General features: G+C 41.5%; 2 protein-coding genes across 2 annotated transcripts in view; both read right to left on the minus strand.

Moving 5' to 3' along the window:
• Positions 1 to 1,540: 1,540 nt before the first annotated feature.
• Positions 1,541 to 7,647, minus strand: LOC120040152 (ATP synthase subunit d, mitochondrial-like). The gene is made up of 6 exons (XM_038985401.1): positions 7,566 to 7,647; positions 6,611 to 6,746; positions 6,189 to 6,285; positions 2,531 to 2,602; positions 2,177 to 2,239; positions 1,541 to 1,890 (listed from the first exon to the last, which is right to left on the minus strand). Exons 2-6 carry the CDS (start codon positions 6,730 to 6,732, stop codon positions 1,759 to 1,761), a joined length of 486 nt encoding a protein of 161 aa, XP_038841329.1. The 5' UTR covers positions 6,733 to 6,746; positions 7,566 to 7,647; the 3' UTR covers positions 1,541 to 1,758.
• Positions 1,541 to 19,657, minus strand: part of LOC120040153 (ATP synthase subunit d, mitochondrial-like) — a 272,738-nt gene continuing 254,621 nt past the window's right edge. Inside the window, exon 7 of the mRNA XM_038985403.1 lies at positions 1,541 to 1,790. The gene's annotated coding sequence lies outside the window, so the exon portion shown is untranslated. The remainder of the gene's footprint in view (positions 1,791 to 19,657) is intronic.

Genomic DNA, 19,657 nt, shown 5'->3' on the forward strand with positions numbered 1-19,657 from the left:
CACTGGGTCATCCCATAGTCATCAGAACACTGAGACAATACTGGGTCATCCTATAGTCATCAGAACACTGAGACAACACTGGGTGTTCCCATAGTCATCAGAACACTGAGACAACACTGGGTCATCCCATAGTCATCAGAACACTGAGACAACACTGGGTCATCCCATAGTCATCAGAACACTGAGACAACACTGGGTCATCCTATAGTCATCAGAACACTGAGACAATACTGGGTCATCCTATAGTCATCAGAACACTGAGACAATACTGGGTCATCCTATAGCCATCAGAACACTGGGTCATCCCATAGTCATCAGAACACTGAGACAACACTGGGTCATCCCATAGTCATCAGAACACTGAGACCACACTGGGTCATCCTATAGTCATCAGAACACTGAGACAACACTGGGTCATCCTATAGTCATCAGAACACTGGGTCATCCCATAGTCATCAGAACACTGAGACAACACTGGGTCATCCTATAGTCATCAGAACACTGGGTCATCCTATAGTCATCAGAACACTGAGACCACACTGGGTCATCTTATAGTCAACAGAACATAACATAGGGTTTGCCCTTTCCAGAAACAACCTCTAGCCCATACCACCTCGGCACATCTTGGCTGTGCCCAAAATGTCTCCCTATTCCCTATTTAGTGGGATACTTTTCATCAGGACCCACAGGGCTCTGGTCAAGAAGAGTGGTGCACTAGAAAGAGATTAGGATGCCATTTGGTACACAGATGTAGATTTGAAAGGATTGAGAAGGTCATGGGAGAATGGGTGGGGGTTGTTTCTGAACTAGGCCCGTCACACCTGAGCAGAAGATCACTGCTACCTACCTGTAGACATGAGAAAACCCAGAGGACAGGAAACAAGACCTCTTCCCATGACTTGTGAGTTGGATTGACAGACAAGTCATTTAGAGTTTATCCAAACAAAAGGCTCCAGGGGATGAAGCCAGTACAGTTGTAGGAGGGGAGAGATGTGTTCTAATGTATACCAACAGTTTCATTAATGGCTACACCCAAAATAGCACCCTATTCCCTATATAGTGCACTACTTTTGACAAGAGCCCCAGTCAAAAGTAGTGCACTATATAGGGAATAGGGTGCCATAGGGCTGTGGTCAAAAGTAGGGCACTGTATCAGGAATAGGGTGCAGTTTGGGACATGCCCATTGTTAGACATTGTCTATATGGTGTCCAACAGTTATACTGTACGTTACTGAATCAACACAATGCACCAGTAGATTCCCTTCCTCCTTCCTAGGTGGTGGGATCTTCTCTGGAGGGAACTCACTTGGACAGATGGACAGCGGAGAGGATTGTCCAACAGAAACGAGCAGTACGTCTGTCGTAAAACAACAGTCCTGTATTACTGAATCAACACAGAACATCAGGATATTCCCTTACTCTAAACGTCCTAAGTGATTATGGAAAATCCTTTCACATGAGTTGATGAACATAAACTACTATAACCCCTTAAGAGTCTTTTGTTAAATAAACGTTACACAAAATAATAACACAAATCATATTCAATTTCCATAAATGTTTATTTCCATTCAAAGGACCAGATGACCTTAGTTGCTCAATAACAATAAGCGGTTATTTCCCAAACTGTCTTTGTAGATGAAACAGGACTTGACTTTATACATAGGACACTATACAACCTTTCATCAGAGGAAAGTAGAATATTATCTAGACAGCGCTGGGGGCCAGTTTACAGCTCAGCGATGGGCTTGTGGGGCCAGTTTACAGCTCAGCGATGGGCTTGTGGGGCCAGTACGGGTGCTTCTCCTTGTCCAGCTTGGTCTCTGGGAACGTGTCGTTCAGATCATCGATGGTCATCTGGTCGAAGGGAATCATGTTCTGGAACTTCTCCAGCTGGAAGAGAGGAAGGTGGATCAACAGAGAGAAGAGAACTACATGTCTCTAAATAGTGGAAGGTGGATCAACAGAGAAGACACCTACATGTCTCTAAATAGTGGAAGAGAGGAAGGTGGATCAACAGAGAGAAGAGAACTACATGTCTCTAAATAGTGGAAGAGAGGAAGGTGGATCAACAGAGAGGAGAAGAGAACTACATGTCTCTAAATAGTGGAAGAGAGACAGTCTAGGGAAAACCAGGTGTAGGGGAGTGTGTGTGTAGTTTGGAGTGTGTGTCACCCACCTCCTTCTCATACTGGCCGATACGAGCTTTGGAAGCCTCCACGTAGGCAACAGCAGCTTTGTTCTGAAACAAAGAAGACAATAATAATGGAGGAAGCATCAAGAGCAGTGAGTGCTCTGCATAATGAGATGGAACTCTGAGCTCATTCATCACCACTTCCTCCAGGACAGACAACAATACAACACAACAGTGTCTGTGTCAAAGTGCCATAATACACATTTAATGTTTTATTAATTAGCTAGCTACTGTAATATTAATACAGGAATGAGGTGGAGCACAGTGAGGAGTCATTCTGAATCACTACAGCAGAACAGTGGAGTCATTCTGCACAGTAACTTTTAACCCACAACTCACCGCCTCTGCCTCCTGTGTGTTGATGGCGGCTGTGGCTGTGTCCTTGGGCTCAGGGATGGTCAGGGCTGAGAACTGAGGAGGACAGGAGATGGAGAGGGGTGAGATGAGGACAGGAGATGGAGAGGGGTGAGATGAGGACAGGAGATGGAGAGGGGTGAGATGAGGACAGGAGATGGAGAGGGGTGAGATGAGGACAGGAGATGGAGAGGGGTGAGATGAGGACAGGGGTGAGATGAGGACAGGAGGAGAGGGGTGAGATGAGGAGAGGGGTGAGATGAGGACAGGAGGAGAGGGGTGAGATGAGGACAGGAGGGGTGAGATGAGGACAGGAGGGGTGAGATGAGGACAGGAGGGGTGAGATGAGGACAGGAGGAGAGGGGTGAGAAGAGGACAGGAGAGAAGAGGGGGACAGGAAAGAGAACAGACCAATACTAACTGTTAAGCACTAATGTTGTTGTAGAAAGGGCTATATAAATTAGTGTCATCACAATACCACTATCACGATACTACCATATCAGATTTCCCTTGGCAAAAACAGAAAACACGAAGCAGACTGAACTCTTTGGTCCTGTAAAACCTAAAGTATCTAAATTATTATTGTGTGTTACAGCTTGAAAAAAAACCAAATGTGACTCTGGCTGACAACATAAAGGAACATTAGGACTGTTTTCCTCAAGAAATGTTGTCCGCTTCATGTAGTTTCCTTGGCTTCCTTACTTCCTAGTACTGCGATACTGGTATCTTGACAACACTAATATAAATACATTTGAATGAAGCATGAAGTTCCAGTACCCATCCCCGGTTCTAGAACGTTATTGATCATACCGATGTCTGATAGGGATCGACGATGACATGTTCTACTGAACCAGTGTTACAGTACCACACAGTGGACAGAATACTACATACCAGACTAATATTGTTGTGACTGAACCAGTGTTACAGTACCACACAGTGGACAGAATACTACATACCAGACTAATATTGTTGTGACTGAACCAGTGTTATAGTACCACACAGTGGACAGAATACTACATACCAGACTAATATTGTTGTGACTGAACCAGTGTTACAGTACCACACAGTGGACAGAATACTACATACCAGACTAATATTGTTGTGACTGAACCAGTGTTACAGTGGACAGAATACTACATACCAGACTAATATTGTTGTTACTGAACCAGTGTTACAGTACCACACAGTGGACAGAATACTACATACCAGACTAATATTGTTGTGACTGAACCAGTGTTACAGTGGACAGAATACTACATACCAGACTAATATTGTTGTGACTGAACCAGTGTTACAGTACCACACAGTGGACAGAATACTACATACCAGACTAATATTGTTGTGACTGAACCAGTGTTACAGTACCACACAGTGGACAGAATACTACATACCAGACTAATATTGTTGTGACTGAACCAGTGTTACAGTGGACAGAATACTACATACCAGACTAATATTGTTGTGACTGAACCAGTGTTACAGTACCACACAGTGGACAGAATACTACATACCAGACTAATATTGTTGTGACTGAACCAGTGTTATAGTACCACACAGTGGACAGAATACTACATACCAGACTAATATTGTTGTGACTGAACCAGTGTTACAGTGGACAGAATACTACATACCAGACTAATATTGTTGTGACTGAACCAGTGTTACAGTGGACAGAATACTACATACCAGACTAATATTGTTGTTACTGAACCAGTGTTACAGTGGACAGAATACTACATACCAGACTAATATTGTTGTGACTGAACCAGTGTTATAGTACCACACAGTGGACAGAATACTACATACCAGACTAATATTGTTGTGACTGAACCAGTGTTATAGTACCACACAGTGGACAGAATACTACATACCAGACTAATATTGTTGTGACTGAACCAGTGTTATAGTACCACACAGTGAACAGAATACTACATACCAGACTAATATTGTTGTGACTGAACCAGTGTTATAGTACCACACAGTGGACAGAATACTACATACCAGACTAATATTGTTGTGACTGAACCAGTGTTACAGTGGACAGAATACTACATACCAGACTAATATTGTTGTGACTGAACCAGTGTTATAGTACCACACAGTGGACAGAATACTACATACCAGACTAATATTGTTGTGACTGAATCAGTGTTATAGTACCACACAGTGGACAGAATACTACCTACCAGACTAATATTGTTGTGACTGAACCAGTGTTACAGTACCACACAGTGGACAGAATACTACATACCAGACTAATATTGTTGTGACTGAACCAGTGTTATAGTACCACACAGTGGACAGAATACTACATACCAGACTAATATTGTTGTGACTGAACCAGTGTTACAGTGGACAGAATACTACATACCAGACTAATATTGTTGTGACTGAACCAGTGTTATAGTACCACACAGTAGACAGAATACTACATACCAGACTAATATTGTTGTGACTGAACCAGTGTTACAGTGGACAGAATACTACATACCAGACTAATATTGTTGTGACTGAATCAGTGTTACAGTGGACAGAATACTACATACCAGACTAATATTGTTGTGACTGAATCAGTGTTACAGTACCACACAGTGAACAGAATACTACATACCAGACTAATATTGTTGTGACTGAATCAGTGTTACAGTGGACAGAATACTACATACCAGACTAATATTGTTGTGACTGAACCAGTGTTATAGTACCACACAGTGGACAGAATACTACATACCAGACTAATATTGTTGTGACTGAACCAGTGTTACAGTACCACACAGTGGACAGGATACTACATACCAGACTAATATGCTGAACAAAATATAAATGCAACATGTAAAGTGCTGGTCCTCTGTTTCATGAGCTGAAGTAAAAGATCACCTAAAATGTTCTATACGCAAAATGTTTTTTGCATTCCTGTTACTGATCATTTCTTCTTTGCCAAGATATTTAATCCACCTGACAGGTGTGGCATATCAAAAAGCTGATTGAACAGCATGATCATTACACAGGTGCACCTTGTGCTGGGGGACAATAAAAGGCCCCTCTAAAATGTGCAGTTTTGTCACACAATGCCACAGATGTCTCAAGTTTTGAGGGAGCGTGCAATTGACATGCTGGCTGCAGGAATGTCCACCAGAGCTGTTGCCAGATAATTAAATAGTAATTTCTATACCATAAGCCAACATCATTTTTTATTTGGCAGTACGTCCAACCGGCCTCACAAACACAGACCATGTGTAACCACGGCAGCCCAGGACATCCACATCAGGCTTCTTCACCTGCGGGATTGTCCGAGACCTGCCAACCAGACAGCTGATGAAACCAAGGAGCATTTCTGTCTATAATAAAGCCCCTTTGTGGGGAAAAACTAATTCTGATTGGCTGGGGCTTGCTCCCCAGTGGGTGAGCCTGTCTCCCAAGTGGGTGGGCTTATGCCCTCCCAGGCCCACCCATGGCTGCGCCCCTGGCCAGTCATGTGAAATCCATAGATTAGGGCCTAATGAATTCATTTTAATTGACTGACTTCCTTATATGAACTGTAACATGGAACGTTTATATTTTTGTTCGGTATAGTAAAGTGTGTAACTTTACTATACCGAAGGTAGAGCTCATATAAAACTCATCACAGGCCTTCGGATCTCACCTTGGATTCAAACTCGGCCACCATGCCGGCTCTGGCCACATTGGTCTTATAGAAGCTCCAGTCGATGGTAACAGGCTTCTCTGGCAGAGAGGACAGCCTGTAGACAGAGCCATCAACAACAGCTCATTGATGTCACTTATAAAACAATAATTGTGGGAGTGAGATTGTGGAGCTTTTCATTTACACTAGCATGCATGTACGAGACCCACTCACTTTGCAGCAACCTGTGTGTCTTGGTTGACAATACTTTGTAATTCAATTACAACCTTTCACATATATAAAGCTAGGTGGGAGAATCCTATTTTTTTTAAACTAATTTTCCCATTGACATCAATGCAAGTGAAAGTTGTACCTCTATTGGCTGGCTCTGAAGCGCTAGTCATGAACTAGGCCTAAATTTTAACTCTGGGTAGGCTACGTACTTGGCACCGATGGCATCTGAGCGCGTCTTGAGGTTGTTGAACATGGCCCTCTGGTTGGGGGGCACCCTCTCAGCAAAGGCCAACCAGTCAATGGCTTTCAATGCTGCGCGTTTCCCAGCCATCTTTCTGTCTGTGTCTGTCAACGATTGGAAAAAGGGTAAATAAAAGTCCTTCAATATTCTATATAGCTGCTAAAACCCACAAGAGACACAGATCATAACATGAAAGAAGAAAACCGTTAAAAGACAATTGAGGGGATGGATTGTACATGCATGTCCTACTGCACGCCATGACATGTCATGCCCACACCGATCAGGCAGGTTCCAGTCACACACAGGTAACATTTAAAAAAAGCCAATAGAAGTTCTGACAGCGCCAAACTCATGTCTGCTGACAGATGGTGTTACGGAGTCTAGTTGATAGGTAATCGACTAGTTGGACTGTTCCCCAGACTCCAGGCGTAGGGATTTGTACAATGCTTAACACGGCTATTGAACTTAACATTGGTGTCTGTCTTTATTCCTTAATCCGACTTATTTTACAGAAACAGATGGCAAGCTAGTTAACGTCTTAGCTAAGTTAGCTCTCAAGCTACTAGACTAGGATAACTAGCAAATAGTCGATAGCTTTGCCTAGCTACTACAATCCAACATTGTAGCTAAGTGGATATTTTACATTTAGCTATATCATTTTATTTAGTTATATTTTAGACATACAAAATCATATTTTACGTTCAAAGAGCAAGAGTCCGCTGAAGGTCTAGCAGTTAGCTAGTTAGTTGGCTAGCCAACACTGCAAGGTCAGAACTCAGCTGCGGTGGATATCAACCAATCGTCGACCAAACAGAATTCGATTTATTTTAATTTTTATCAAACTTTATCATCTGTCCCAATAGAATATACGTTGCAAACATTAAAATATCGACGTTTAGATGTCATTTGAAGATAGAACATACCGTACAGTGGACAAGTTATTCCAAATGTGAAGATGGTTCACCGGACACGGAAGTGACAGATATAATCTCGACGAGAAACTACACCGTGGATTTGGGCTGCTGCCGCCTGCTGGCGTATTGCACTTATTTACATATCAGATTGATCAGAACACTTCATTTTTTATATATATATTTATTTTAAAGATAATTTTTGAAATAGTGTTTGCATCTCTAAGATTGTACCTGTCACCACTTTCTGACAGAAGTATGACAGGTATGCTATCTGGAAGAGGCAGAGTTGTATTTGCTTAGTCAAGAATTACCCTATTGGCCTGCTGCGTAGGGAGTTTGCTTTTCAAGCCAGCGACCCTGCTTTGCTTCCCTGCCCTGCCGTTCACTACATTGGTGTCAGAAGTGGGAGGCCATCAGATTGCATGGCCCGGACGTGTGAAGGACTGACTAGTCGAACCATGGGGACATGCCTTTCCGTTCAGAGGGGGCATTGTAGCGATCCTAGCAACAATTCCTACCAAGTGGGTTAACCCTATAACCCTATAGGGTGTTTGCCTTTCTCGCCAGGGACTTGGTTCACTTCCCTGCCCTGTCTTTTGAACAAATAGACCCAATAGAATGAGTGAAATGATTTTAGGATAATATAATTTAGCCTACTGTTGTATAATGGGAAACAGTATTTTCACTTTTTCGGAGCAGGTTAGGAGAACTTAAAGGGCAGGTTAGGAGAATGAGGTTACGTCTATGAAAAGGGTTAGGTTTAGCAGAAATGCTCAAACTAACCTGCTACGAAAATCACTTTGTATCGAAGGGACGTAAATGAATGTGTCCTATTTTTTAATAGGCTGGTAGAACGGGTTGCTTATGAGAGGCAACTTCCCATTGATATTTTTTGTAGAAATTGTACACCAATATTTCATTTTAAAAGCTTGTTATATTAAATGAAGTGCTCTTTAATATAGACCACATGGAACATTCTATAGATCTGATTTGGAGTATGAATAAAGATGTGCTAAAGTGGCAAAATTTCCTCTGTTTACTCTGGAAGACTGTAACCCACCTAACCCCAACATTTCTCCAAGTTTTCACCATGATTGTAAAGCCTTTGTTTATTTTGTTGCTTTAACAAAATCATTGCTGAAGATAATTATTTATTTAATGTGATTAGTGATTCATTTGAATGTAAAACAGAAACAATCTGTCCCTCATTTTAAGGTCAACCCTGTTACGTGACCTGAACTCTAGTTTTAATATGTGGTGATAATCATTTTAAGATAAACCCTGTTACTTGACCTGAACTCTAGTTTTAATATGTGGTGATAATTATTTCATGACGTTTTTATGCTCTAAAGTAGCGGATCGGACTAACACATAGATCAAGTTGAAGGGTTATGTTAATATTTGCTGTGTTCTGTGCATGAAAATGTTTAAAATGTGTATTTTGACACGTTTGCCTAATCACTTATACTAGTCTTGATATGTATTATGGATAGTTTTAATGATCTAAGGAAAATAGATGTATTGAACATTGTCAGATATTGTTTTCAAAATAACATCTAATATTCAAATCATAGTGTAAAACAGGTGAGCTGGTTGCACTCTTTCTGGGCATGTTCTGGTGTTTTGTGGTGGAAAACTGAGTGGGTCGAGCATAACACTTCAACCCTGTTACACATAGACAGATTTTTTGCATTTAATTGTCCCACCTTGTTGCTCATAAAAACCTTCCATTAAGTACCGCAGTATGAATCATAAAACCCGGATATGGCTCCAATCGTTTTTTCACCATTCATTTTCCATCTGGGATTTCAGAACTACTTTTGAGGTCCGTGTTTCATGTAGGCTTACCCTGGCGTGATGTTTTGATAACATCACAAATCTCTCTCCGACAAGGTCCCTTTTAACAGTAATTATCATAACGAATTTATTAGAGTAAATTGAGGTGAATATATTGCTAAAACTCACCTTATCCAAGAGAGAATTATTCACAATGTGAAAAATGAATGGTGTAAAAACCATTGGAACCATTTTCTATGGGTATTATGACGCGTCCACTGTGCCGGATGGATTTATGACATGAAATCGTCAACCCTGTTATGGTCAAAACTGTTACTCTATTTATTATGACGCGTCCACTGTGCCAGACGGGATTTATGGCTGATTTAACATGAAATCGTCAACCCTGTTATGGTCAACCATGTTACTTTATTTGGCACTTAATAGGCACTATGGATTTTTAAATTTATTTAACTTCTTGAAATGGGAAAACATGCTTATTAAGTTGAACATGTACTCGTCACAACAGAATGTAAAAATTAGGTGAAATCAAAGAGGGTTTTTTTCACTACCCAAAAGGGACTAATGTCGTGGAACAAGCCATGTGATTTGCTAATATCATGAAAGTGAAGGTACGTTTGTAGCCTACAACGCAGTTACAAAATGGCCGTTGAAGTTATGGCGCACATTTCTTGGCAACATTCGAAGTCAAATAAATGTGTTGATTTGAAGGAAATTAGTCATTTTAATGTTAAAAAAGAAACAATCTGTGCCTCATTTTAAGGTCAACCCTGTTACCTGAAGTGAACTACAGATTAGTATCCATTATGTTAACCAGCAGGTCTGACAACTTTTGAAAAAAGATTGAAGTGAGATTTGCTATGTGAATTTCATTGCCCCCTGGCACAATCCCTAGATGGGGGACAGGGGGTCCTCCCCCAGGATGATTTTACTGTTTTATAGCTAATTTCCTCCAATTCTGCGTACGTATTTTTACATGGTTTAGGCCTGTGACCAGGGTGTAAAATTTGGTGTGTTCAGGATTCTTGGAAAATTAAATTAACTCAAAATCCGACGACTTTGTTACTTTGAGATTTTGGGGGGATGAAATGTAAAGTATGCTAATATTGTTTTGTGCTAATTTTTGTTGTTGTTGGTTTGCCACTTTATTCAGACTAATAAAATAAGATAGGGAGACAGGCAAATGCTAGAAACATTTGTTTTTAACTGACTTGCCTAGTTAAATAAAAGGGATTGATCTCTGTTCTCAGGTGGGAAGTTGTATGTGACAAGTGCTGGGGACACCAAGGCTGCACAGGAAATTGTAATATTGATGGCAGTGGGTAACCAAATCATAGATTGCTTTCAAGGTAAAGACACAAACATTTTATTACATAATTGTGGGTATTATAATGACAGAATAGTGGATTTTAGAATGACATAATAGTGGATATTAAAATGACAGAATAGTGGATATTATAATGACATAATAGTGGATATTATAATGACAGAATACTGGATATTATAATTTTTATATATATTTTTAAATGACAGAATAGTGGATATGATATTGACAGATTAGTGGAAATTATAATGGCAGAAAAGTGGATATTATAATGACAGAATAGTGTGATATAATATTGAAAGATTAGTGTATATTATGTTTGTAGAATAGTGGATATTATAATGACAGTGGATATTATAATGTGAATACTGAATACACAGTATCACTTCCTGAAGCTGCTTGCTGCAACGTAACAAGGGTGTGTATTTACACAGGAGTCATCATTGTGGACAACCAGAAACCTAGCAGGCTTAAAATAAATGCATGTACAAAAGAGGAAATCATGTCACAGGATCTCTTTCCACTTCCCCTGAATGTTTCTGACCCCACAGAGGGTGTTGAACCAGAGATGATAGAGAAAGGAGATTCACTAAAAACACACTACTAAGATACAGCTACGACCCCATTGAAGGTGACATTTTACATTGTTAAGGTCTGTGTGTGTGTTTGGTCATAACAGCTTCCTTTTCAACTGAATAAGACCCTTTTCTATGTACTGAACACAACCCCTATTACTGTACTCCTTTACTGTACTGTCATATTCTGATCAATATTAAAACATTTACACCTCTCTTCTTTCATCAGGTTGATTAACTTTTATTAGTCACATCTGTCACATGTACATTTCATTCAGTGGAATTTAGTTTATACAGAAACAAGATTGTTGTGTCAAGAATTTGACAAAGAAACATTCTACAGACAACAATATTTACAAACACCAAGAAGCCCAATAATAACAAGATCAATTATTTCTAAATTAAAACCAGTTTTTACAACACAGTGTGGTGATTCATTCTATTAATGAAGGACTCTAGTTAACAATGTCTGTCAACTTCAATGGTGTGTATTCATGAATATTTACTATCATATGTTTACACACTAGAGAGATATTCTACATTGTTGCTCCAGAGTGTCTGACTGAAACATGATCAGAGGGAAACATCACATTGTGTTTTTATTTTCTATTTGTATTTATAGTGGATCCCCATTAACTGCTGCCAAGGCAGCTTCTCTTCTTCCTGGGGTCCAGCAAAATTAAGGCAGTTTATACAATTTTAAAAACATTACAATACCCGGGACAGACAACAGCACTCACAGCAACTAAGCCCAACCGTGCTGCAGGATCCCGGGACAGACAGCAGCACTCACAGCATATAAAGCCCAGCAGAGCTGCAGGATCCCGGGACAGACAGCAGCGCTAACAGCATATAAAGCCCAGCAGAGCTGTAGGATCCCGGGACAGACAGCAGCGCTAACAGCATATAAAGCCCAGCAGAGCTGTAGGATCCCGGGACAGACAGCAGCAGTCAGAGAAACTAAGCCCAACCGTGCTGTAGGATCCCGGGACAGACAGCAGCAGTCAGAGCATATAAAGCCCAACCGTGCTGCAGGATCCCGGGACAGACAGCAGCAGTCACAGCATATAAAGCCCAACCGTGCTGCAGGATCCCGGGACAGACAGCAGCAGTCACAGCATATAAAGCCCAACCGTGCTGCAGGATCCCGGGACAGACAGCAGCAGTCACAGCATATAAAGCCCAACCGTGCTGCAGGATCCCGGGACAGACAGCAGCAGTCAGAGAAACTAAGCCCAACCGTGCTGCAGGATCCCGGGACAGACAGCAGCGCTCACAGCATATAAAGCCCAGCAGAGCTGCAAGATCCATCATAAAATAAAAGTATATAAAAACACGGTCAGCTTTACAAAAACAATGAACCTCTCAGCTTCCAACAGCTCCCAACAACAAACATAAGTCGCGCTCAGATGACGTCAGCAGGTCCACGTTGTGTTTGACACAGGGACCTCCTGACACAGGGACACTGAGGAGTCATAAACCAGAAACCCTGGATAGAGGGGCTCAGTGAATGTGGTGTGGAATGTGTGCAGGTGGGTCAGTGTGTCAGAGGAGACTCTGTAGAAGGATAGAGTGCCGGCTGGCCAGTCCAGATACACTCCTACTCTGTGGGAGCTGGAGGGAGGGACGCCTATGAGAGTGGTATTATTATTGTGTCAGGCAGTGTAAAGGTTGTCAGAGCAGACCAGACTCCAGGACGTGTCATTCCATCCAATCAGACTGTCCTCACCCTCTCCTCTCCTGCTGATTCCTTTATATGTCACTCCTATAGCAGCCCTTAATCCACTCCACTCTACCTCCCAGTAACAGCACCCAGTCAGACCCTCTCTACACAGCACCTGCTTCCTGTAGTCAAATCTCTCTAGGTGATTAGGATACGGCTGCTCCTCTCTCCCCTCTCCGTCACCTTTCTGTTCTCCTCAGACAGAGAGAGGAGTCTGTTTACTGTGTTTGGGTCCAGTGTGAGATCACAGACATCTGATGGATGAAACCAGACACAATATTAGAAATCAAAAGGAGAAGTTAAGGTAACTTGAGACTTGTTGAATGATCATATGCTATACTGTATGGTTTTATAAAACACACTTATTCACATTAATTACACACATACTCAAACACCTGTACGCATTGATGAACACACACTCACATCCTGAACACACACACATGCTGGACACACACACACACACACACACACACACACACACACACACACACACACACACACACACACACACACACACACACACACACACACACACACACACACACGGGACACACACACACACACCTTCATGTATGCATGCATGAACACACACACACATTTCTAATGTAACAAGAACACGCCACACACACACAGACACACACATTGTCAAAGCAACTCTTTCTAAACTTTGGTGTCCCTGATTTCTGCTTCTGTAGAACTACAGCTTATATTTAATATGACCAAGTAAGTAATGATGGTGGTCTTTGACTTTGACTTAACTTGAATTAAGACTTATTCTTAGTCATATTCTTCACAGCAGTCAACACTCACATTTTCTAAGCCCAGGATTCATTCTGTTCCCTCCACCATGTCCCACACTGTAGCAGTAAGCAGAAGAACAGACAGTCATTGAGTGATACACGTCAAACTCACACACACACACACACACACACACACACACACACACACACACACACACACACACACACACACACACACACACACACACACACACACACACACACACACACACACACACACACACACACACACACACACACACACACAGCATATAACTTTGTCCAAGTGGTGATAAGAATATTTTTCTTAACTGGCCTGATAACTCAAACATGTCTGATATGAACATTGACATAAACCCTCTACATACTTGAGTTTATCCAGTCTGCAGTGTGGATCCTCCAGTCTAGCAGAGAGCAGTCTGACTCCTGAGTCTCCTGGGTGATTGTAGCTCAGGTCCAGCTCTCTCAGGTGTGAGGGGTTTAACCTCAGAGCTGAGACCAGAGAAGCACAGCCACAGCCTGCCAGTCTGCAAAGAGTCAAATCATATTAAAACCACACTGCTATTCTTTGGTGGTGAAAATAGTGGCCGTATATTTTTCAACATATTCAGATATATCAGTGTCCTGAAACCTGCCATATCTATTCATAATTGGATGAGTGTATCATTATTAGAAATTATCATAATATTGCTAGTAGAGAGAAAAATGTATTGTATGAATATTTGAGTAGACTGACCAGACCAGTTTAAGAAGCAGTATCAGTCAGAAGACAGACAGTGAGGTATCAGACTTTGATTGAATTGAGTATACAGTCCACACCATATCTATTTTGACAGTGAAGCTAACATTTTAAAATGTGGCTCTATACTCCAGCATATTGGATTTGAGATCAAATGTGGTCCCGTGTGGCTCAGTTGGTAGAGCATGGCGCTTGCAACGCCAGGGTTGTGGGTTCATTCCCCACGGGGGGACCAGGATGAATATGTATGAACTTTCCAATTTGTAAGTCGCTCTGGATAAGAGCGTCTGTTAAATGTAAATGTTTTATATGATGTGCCTCTTTCTCTTCTCTCAATCTGACCGCATATTTACCAATTCCCCCTCTGTGAACTCCGGTCAAAACCGTAAGGCACAACTATTCCTCACCTGGAGGAGTCACCTGTGACAGTATTCAAAAAGAGGAGGAGTGCTGCTCTAGGATCAGTGTGCCGGGGATATGCTGATCTTAGATGGAATACTGTGGCATGCCAACACCTTAGAATTTCTGACATCTGGTAGGCTATTTTATATTTTCTGACATCTGGTAGAACCATATTATAATTTCTGACATCTGGTAGGCCATATTATAATTTCTGACATCTGGTAGAACATATTATAATTTCTGACATCTGGTAGAACATATTATAATTTCTGACATCTGGTAGGCCATATTATAATTTCTGACATCTGGTAGGCCATATTATAATTTCTGACATCTGGTAGGCCATATTATCATTTCTGACATCTGGTAGGCCATATTATAATTTCCCGCATCTGGAAGCCCATTTGTTTGTCAACTATAGTCAGATACATGCAGATTCTCTTCTGTCATAACTTGTTGAAGACTAAATAAAGTAGTTCTCTCCAGAATAATGTTTTACATTGATAGACTAAATAAAGTAGTTCTCTCCAGAATAATGTTTTACATTGATAGACTAAATAAAGTAGTTCTCTCCAGAGTAATGTTTTACATTGATAGAATGAATGCATTAGTAATCTACTAGTTAACACCGGTAAAGTTGTCTGTTTTGTTTAGGGACCGGGGAGAAAATACATTAAGTCCAGAACAGTGAAAAGATTGGTCCTGTGCAAAATGTCCAAATGTCATCAGTTTGACCCGTTTTAAGGAAATGAAAAGCTGAGCAAACGATTAACTACGTTTAATCTTGGGTGCATATTTTATGTAGTTGAAATACGGTCTGCTTGAATAACAGAATCAAAGATAACACATTACATGCCCATTCCCAAATAAACCATATTTCTCCACTCCTGTTCCCAAAGACAACGTGCATTTGTTGTATCATGCTTAATTCTGCAGGAGGTAATATCACACTACAGCTGAGAGGTTACAGGCCTACAGTCACTATCCCTATTTTAGTTACTATTCCATTTAACCCAAATTAACTTCAAATAGGAATATTGTGTTTATTCATGGTTACAGGGATACTCGTGAGCGGGATATCAAAGGTGCAAGTAAACAATTTATCCCGTAAAAAACCTTAAGCAGAATATGAGCTACTATCATAACACTGTGCGCATTTAAACGTGGTCACTGTTGTAAAGTCTAGTCTACAGTAGATGTTTACTGCCGTCTAGTGGAACATACCAATAAAACACATTTATGAGGGTGTGGAGAAGGCTGAGATGAAACCGAAAGTGTATTTGTTGTTTTGTACAGGATCCATTTTGAGACGACAGCAGAAACCACTATTTGGAGAGTAAAACATAAAGTAAGTATTTCTGAACAATTTATTCTAAAGGACAGAGTAAGAGAATGAATATCTGGAATGAGATATTACTAGTTATCAGCTGATGTAAGAAGGGCTATATAAATCAATTTGATTTGATTTGATTTCTTGTACTTTATGCTAGTCTATATTGACATAGATCTGTTGTACTTTATGCTGATCTACATTGACATAGATCTGTTGTTGTACTTTATGCTGGTCTACATTGACATAGATCTGTTGTTGTACTTTATGCTGATCTACATTGACATAGATTTCATACAATCATGTCTCTTACATACATTCTAATGCCTCAAATGAAAGTTTCATTGATGAGTCCGTTGGTACTAAAATATTATATTTCTTGGAACTTTTGAGCCAATGATATGTTTCTGTGCATTTCTGTTTAATTTAGTCAATTTTTTTATTTGTTCCATTGGTTGGCTGTGTCTGTATGTGCTTGAGAGAGAGAGAGAGAGAGAGAGAGAGAGAGCAGGCAGAACCTGATATGTAAATTAGTTGAGCAAATGATCATTCCAGGCTCTGCTTCTGTTGAGAACAATTTAAGGTAAGACGACGATTGTTATGGGTATTCATATAGTTGATGATATTGTAATGTGTATTCATATACAGTAGTTGATATTGTTATGTGTATTCATATACAGTAGTTGATGATATTGTTATGTGTATTCATATACAGTAGTTGATGATATTGTTGTGTGTATTCATATAGTTGATGATATGTTATGTGTATTCATATAGTTGATTATATGTTTGGTGGACAGAGTGTTATAATAGGCCTACTCTCCTTAAAACGTATTTGATGTAAATTAGATGCGGGGGGTGAATTGGTTCCGTGGCCATCTGTGTTTCCCAGGGTGATCTCCTACTGTATCATAGGCCTATAGGCTTGTCTTCTCAAAACACAACAAACAACAAACAAACATTTTCTCTTTCTAATCTACTGTTAACTCTTTTCACTCAGAAAGGTATGTTGTGTGAAAGAGACAAATAAATATTGTCAAATAAAGACTAGCAGCAACTTACACTTCCTCAAAACAAGTTGTGTGTGTTCATTAGTGTCCACCGTAGCTAAAACGTTTGGCAACTTAAACCGTTTACGTCACATTCTACGGCGTTTTGAGGAAACCGTTTATGCAATGTTGCAAAACTGTTGACTGCGGTGTAAACTAATAAATACGACCCAGGTAGTAGCCTATGACTCGGCATGTTGATGCTTGCCTAATGCTGAAACCTGAACATAGCCTAAGGGGTGGGGTGTACTATGATGCAAGCTACATATACTGGTTTTCTAAAGCTAGCCAGCTTCAGTTCGCTTCACATTCCAGGTCAGGCCTCACCCATAATAATATATAGAGCGCTAGTCATCAGGAAGTCCAGAGAGGACATACTGTTGAGATCACAATTTATTTATCTCATGATCACTACATAACAAAAGTTGTTTTGTTGAGAACACAAGATAAACTCTATAATTAGGAGTGGACATATTGATGATAGATTGACAGTATTGCTGAGGCAGCAGAGCCCACTGTAGGGAAACGCATGCATTTGTATTAATTGCTAAACTAAGGGATGGTAGTTTGCCACCGGTGATGCGTTGTGCAGACCGCACTACCCTCTGGAAAGCCTTGCGGTTGAGGGCGGTGCAGTTGCCGTACCAGGCGGTGATACAGCCCAACAGGATGCTCTCGATTGTGCATCTGTAAAAGTTTGTGAGAGTTTTAGGTGACAAGCCAAATTTCTTCAGCCACCTGAGGTTGAAGAGGCGCTGTTGCACCTTCTTCACCACGCTGTCTGTGTGGGTGGACCATTTCAGTTTGTCCGTGATGTGTACGCCGAGGAACTTAAAACTTTCCACCTTCTCCAATACTGTCCCGTCGAAGTGGATAGGGGGGTGCTCCCTCTGCTGTTTCCTGAAGTCCACGATCATCTCCTTTGTTTTGTTATTAATGTTGAGAGAGAGGTTGTCGTTGTTGGTAATCAAGCCCACTACTGTTGTGTCATTTGCAAACTTGACGATTGAGTCGGAGGTGTGCATGGCCATGCAGTCATGGGTGAACAGGGAGTACAGGAGGGGGCAGAGCATGCACCCTTGTGGGGTCCCAGTGTTGAGGATCAGCGAAGTGGAGATGCTGTTTCCTACCTTCACCACCTGGGGGCAGCCCATCAGAAAGTCCAGGACCCAATTGCACAGGGCAGGGATGAGACCCAGGGCCTTAAGCTTAATGAGCTTGGAGGGTACTATGGTGTTGAATGCTGAGCTGTAGTCAATGAACAGCTTTCTTACATAGGTATTCCTCTTTTCCAGATGGGATAGGGCAGTGTGCAGTGTGATGGCGATTGCATCTTCTGTGGACCTGTTGGGGCGATATGCAAATTGAAGTGGGTCTAGGGTGACAGGTAAGGCAGAGGTGATATGATCCTTAACTAGCCTCTCAAAGCACTTCATGATGACAGAAGTGAGTGCTACAGGGGGATAGCCATTTAGTTATCTTTCAGTTATCTTTGCCTTCTTTGGTACAGGAACAATGGAGGCCATCTTGAAGCATGTGGGGACAGCATTTTGGGATAGGGAGCGATTTAATATGTTCGTAAACACACCAGCCAGCTGGTCTGCTCATGCTCTGAGGACACGACTAGGGATGCCGTCTGGGCCAGCAGCCTTGCGGGGGTTAACACATTTAAAAGTCTTACTCACGTCGGCCACGGAGAAGGAGAGGGGGGGCCCGCAGTCCTTGGTAGCGGGCCACATTGGTGGCACTGTATTATCCTCAAAGCGGGCAAAGAAGGTGTTTAGCTTGTCTGGAAGCGAGACGTCGGTGTCCATGACGTGGATGTACTTCTTTTTGTAGTCCGTGATTGCCTGTAGACCCTGCCACAGACGTCTCGTGTCTGGTCCTTTGAATTGCGACTCAATTTTGTCCCTATACCGACATTTCACTTGTTTGATTGCCTTGCGGAGGGAATAACTACACTGTTTATATTCGTCCATTCCCCGACCTCTTTCCATGGTTGAATGCGGTGGTTCGCGCTTTTAGCTTTACGCACATGCCGCCGTCTACCCACAGTTTCTAGTTCGGGTAGGTTTTAATAGTCACAGTGGGTACAACATCTCCAATGCACTTCCTAATAAACTCACTCACAGAGTCAGCGTATAGATCGATGATCGATGCAGTGTGTAGGAGGGAGATGCCTAGATGTGGGTAGTGTGCAGGAGAAGTGTGCAGGAGTGCACGAGGCGAAGGAATGTGAAGTATCGCTGGAGAAAGTTGTGTGTGTTGGTTGTAGGGGTGATCAAGGGGCTGGAGATCGTAGGTGTCTGGTGAGAGAAAGGCTGGTTGAGGTTGCCAGGGTTAAAGTAGTACAGAAAGTGTTGTATGATGAAGCAGTGAAGAG

This window comes from Salvelinus namaycush, unplaced genomic scaffold (assembly GCF_016432855.1).
Source record: "Salvelinus namaycush isolate Seneca unplaced genomic scaffold, SaNama_1.0 Scaffold33, whole genome shotgun sequence".
Classification (NCBI taxonomy): Eukaryota; Metazoa; Chordata; class Actinopteri; order Salmoniformes; family Salmonidae; genus Salvelinus; species Salvelinus namaycush.